This window comes from Malurus melanocephalus, unplaced genomic scaffold (assembly GCF_030028575.1).
Source record: "Malurus melanocephalus ecotype Western Australia unplaced genomic scaffold, MMel_1.1 scaffold_91, whole genome shotgun sequence".
NCBI lineage: Eukaryota > Metazoa > Chordata > Aves > Passeriformes > Maluridae > Malurus > Malurus melanocephalus.
In genome coordinates this window covers 156,915-161,276 of record NW_026623323.1, presented here as the reverse complement: position 1 = coordinate 161,276, position 4,362 = coordinate 156,915, and the positions used below count along the sequence as shown (strand labels likewise).

Genomic DNA, 4,362 nt, shown 5'->3' with positions numbered 1-4,362 from the left:
TTTTTTTTTTGTTTTTCTTTCTTAGACTCAAGCACCCTTTAAGGACCAATGTACCCAATAGCTCATGGAAGAAAAAAACCAAACCAGGACATCCTTGGTTTCCAGGCTACCGAAATATGGAACGAAAACTTTAGGGAGTGTTTTGCATCCTATGCCAAACGGAGCGGCCGTTAACTTAGCAGGGAGTAATGGTGGCAGAAATTTCGGCAAGCACAATGGCACTGTTGGAATGTCTTCCTTTGCTTTCAACTGGAAAAAATCAAATAAATATCAGCTCAATGATCAAAATGGGAGAGAGGCCAACTCTAAACGCAACTGTAACGAAAAATTAATTGATTCAGAGAAGTATTCTCAATCTCAAGGAGCATTGGGCAATGATGAGCTCAGGGTGGGTTTGAACARCACTGCTTCAGTTGCGTCAAAAGCAGCAAAGCAAACCAATATGTTTGTATCTTCTACCGAGGAATTAAACCCAAAGTCTATACCTGGACTCTCTAGTTCAGCTAAATTCACCAAAGGTACCCTGTCAGGAAGGACATACTCTGGACTCAATGCTCCAAGATCAAATTTAAATGGATTTTATGGAAATCGGCCAGTGGTAGGTTTGCAGAGACCTAGAGCTAATTCTGGTGCCACAAGGACAAATTCAGGAGAAAGCCTGGCACTATCTACAGACAATAGCAAGGCTTTTTCCTGTGACAAAATGGTAAGATCACAAAGTTTTTCACATTCCATTCAGAATTCTTTCCTTCCCACTGCATCTCTAACCAGGTCACATTCCTTTAATAAAGCTGCGGATCTTACAAGGCCTTATAGTCAAAATCTCGCTGCCAGGACGTCTCAGAGGTCTACTCTACTGTCAAGAAATTCGTGTCATTTGGATGTGCCCAATGGAAATGAACCGATGAAGTATGGATTTACCAGACCGTACTCGGCTATGTCAGCTCCTTGTTCCAAGAAACCCCCACTGTCAAATGGATCTGGGTCAGCACCTTCCTATGGATACAGATTAACTCGGCCTTCTCTGCTGAAGCCTACCAGGCAGGGATTTGCTGGGAATACCGTTGTGGATGGCAGCAAAAGTGGAGCTCCGGACGTGTGCATCGTGGAGAACGCGGAGATTTCAGCAAATATCAATAGAGTCGTTGATAAAAACAGTATTCTAGAGAGCAGTGCTCAAAGAACAGAACCTGGTGAGGGCCTGCATGAAGGTCTGGGAAAACATGGCTCAAAAGTCATGTGTATGAGCGATGATGGAGATGAAATATCGATATCTTCTTTGTCATCCTCTGAGAAAAATGATTTGAGTGAAGACTTCAGTGATGATTTCATAGATATAGAAGATGCAAACAGAACTGTACAAATCCAGCAGAAGGAGAGCTGTCTTCAGGAATTAGAGCACGGGAGTAGAACTTCCATCGAGCCGTTCACATCTCTCAAGGAAGGCGGAGGATCTTGCTGTAATGCTGATGACTGGCTTGATATAAATGTATCTGGTAAATAGCCTTTTTTATGTTCTGTTTGAAACTCTAGGTGTTAAATCAAAATGCTGTAACAGTAATTAACTTATTTAATGTAGTTGCCTATTGCTTATGAATTGTTTCAAAACGGAACTTGGCTCTGTGCTGGCATATTCGTTTGCTTTTGCCTTTTCTGCATGATAGTTCTTTCCCAAGCATTACTTTGAAGAGCTCTTTGTGCTAAAAATGAAAGCTACCTGCTTCAAACACATTTGTGGTGCGGTTGTGGGATTCCTCATATGCTTGCTTTGCCATTCATTTTCTGGGTTGGTGATATTTTAAGAAAATTTCACCTCCTGCTCCCTCCACCTCTGTAGGCAGAGAACAGCTGTAACTGCTTCTAAGTAGTGGAAATAAGTGTAGGATGTGTAATTAAATGAGTTCAATTATAATAGGATTGTTACTGGTTTTTTTTGTTTTTTGCTGATGTGTATTAATTCCTTAAAAATTAGTTGAAGACCAAAAAGGATGCTTTTGAAAGCCATATTTTCAAGTTTTTGGTGGGCTGCTCATGATAAAAGCTTGTTTGAGAGATGTTGCATTGAAAGACTAGATCCAAAGGATGTATTTTTGGACCCACCTTCTAATATGTTAAAGAGGTGCAGATTTCTAGAAAGCGGCTTCCACAGTGGGTGAATTAGGGCAGGGTGAAAGGTTAGCAAAAATGCAGGTTGGAAGATTCCTTAGTAGTAGCAGCCAAACCTGCTTGGGCTTCCCCCCCCTGTAGCATGAGGGAGCAAAACTGTAGAAAGCTTTCAGCTATTTCTGTTACAGTACAGCTCCAGCAAAGTTAGCACACCAGTAACAGGCATTTTTTAAACACTGGATTGCTTTTGGAATGTTAACAATTGCTGTTTTCTTTAAGCAGTGGATGACAACAGTGAAAGCACAAAACACACTACTGAGAATGTCATCTCTTCAGAGATGAACTACAGAGCTGGCTCCTCTTTTGAGCTTTCCCCATCTGACAGCTCTGACGGCACATACATGTGGGATGAAGAAGGGCTGGAGCCTATAGGAAGTGTCCATCCGTGTGGAAGTTACGACTCTTCGGAAATGAACAGCATAGTATGTATTTCTGTGTTACCATAACTTGCACAGTTATAGTGTGTGGAGTTTATTAAGTATATATTTTTAATATAAATGCTTTTTTTAAAATTTGTTAAGTCTTTCCTCTGTTGCTGATGGCTTTGTGAAACTTCTTGTTTAGGAAGTCCCATTTCTGGACAGGTCGCCTTGATTAGGCTGTTTGCATGCAATTTTTTTTTAATTCCTTATTCTAAGATGAGGGCAAAACAGCTCCTTCCTTATGCAGTCTCATAGTAGTGCTCACTAAGAGTAATGGGATTTGATTTCTGCAGAGGATAGGTTTAGTACCTCCTACTAATCTTTAAACATAGGAGTGAAAAAGCCAGAAAACAGCTATTGCCTTTGTGACTTCTTGCATTTCTTGTTTCTGTACTGTGTGCTTATAGGGTCCCTGTGTGCTGAAGCTGATTTTTGATTTCTCAGTTTGTCAAACACAGAATCTTTGAGGTAGAGGCCTGGATGTAGCTCATTGTAGCAAGACTCTTTGTACATCTCCACAGGGATACTCAACGCAAGGGATACTTTTTCTTGTTGCTAACTCAAACTGATCTTCAATCAGCGTAGGTGTTGGGGTGGATAGAAGTTGTTACTGTGCTGTGATCCTCTGTGTGAGATCAGGAAGCCAATTTTGGGATTTCAGTGGGCCTGAAGAAAATTCTATCTGTCAAGTTCATATTCCTTTACGAGCACAGACTTTTGAATTAAGAGACTTGGATTTTATTCATGTGATATTAACGATCAGAACATCTAAAAAACCMAATTTGGTACAATCAATATATCATGCTTCATATGTTTAAGGTGCGTTAGATGCCATGTCACCAGTTTAATAATGCAGATACCATTTTCAGACTTGGGCTCACRTGTGTAATTGTATTCTGTATGTGTCACTAAATATGAATTCCTGATATATTTTCAGCTGCTTGTGGTATTTTTTGCTCTGTGTCTTAAATTATGATGTTGGGATATAGTGCTTGAAAGGGTTTAGCAATGGTTATTAACTTTTTGTGGCAATTGTGGCCAGTTTGGAAAAGCAGTTGGAGACTTTTGTAGTATGAGTTTTGTAGCTTTATTGGTGTTTATAGGGAAAAGCCAAGTTTAATAGGCCACTGCAAAAACAAACGCCATTGTCCCCAGATRCATGAATGCACATGCCAGGAAAAGAGGGAAGTTTTTAAACTTTGTCCTTGGTGAGTTTTAAATAGGGATATTTTGATACATACTCTGAAATGTAACAAAGGGAAGACACTTCTTTTACTGTGCTTTTGGACTTGATATCTAGGTTTTGATACATGTGACCTCCTTGCATTCCTTTGTGCATGYTTATGAGTTGATACTGAATCAATGTTCTGATTGACAGAAGCTGTTGTAAGCCATGTGGAGAAGGTGTACATCAGATGTCTTTGATATCCTTGTTCACTATTTTGATTTMTTTCTTTCTTTAGTGGAATTGAATAGTTTTTCGAGAGGGCTTAAAAATGGAAGAATGTAATTCCTAGTTTTTGAGGAAGTGGAGAAAGGAGGAGATTGTAAGACTTGATGTGAATTCTAGAAAGTCATGTGTTGTTTCCACCTATTTTGATTTTTGTCTGGTTAGTGCTTTTCCAGAATTTCAGTGCATACCGTACTGTGACTTTTATCTGAATGAGAAAAGCATCAATAGCACATTGTATTTTTTCAAGGCAGAAATATATTTTCGGTCAGCTTGGGTTTTGAGGGAGAAAATGTAGCTCTGAAGAGCTGAATTGCTTCTCAG

At 39.6% G+C, this 4,362-nt stretch overlaps 1 protein-coding gene across 1 annotated transcript in view; it reads left to right on the top strand.

Moving 5' to 3' along the window:
* The window catches only part of CCSER2 (coiled-coil serine rich protein 2), a 60,788-nt gene that overhangs the window by 11,794 nt on the left and 44,632 nt on the right, over nucleotides 1–4,362 (top strand). The window contains exons 3-4 of the mRNA XM_057368370.1: nucleotides 26–1,496; nucleotides 2,386–2,588. Coding sequence (XP_057224353.1) covers nucleotides 65–1,496; nucleotides 2,386–2,588 — 1,635 coding nt within the window. The 5' untranslated portion in view covers nucleotides 26–64. The remainder of the gene's footprint in view (nucleotides 1–25; nucleotides 1,497–2,385; nucleotides 2,589–4,362) is intronic.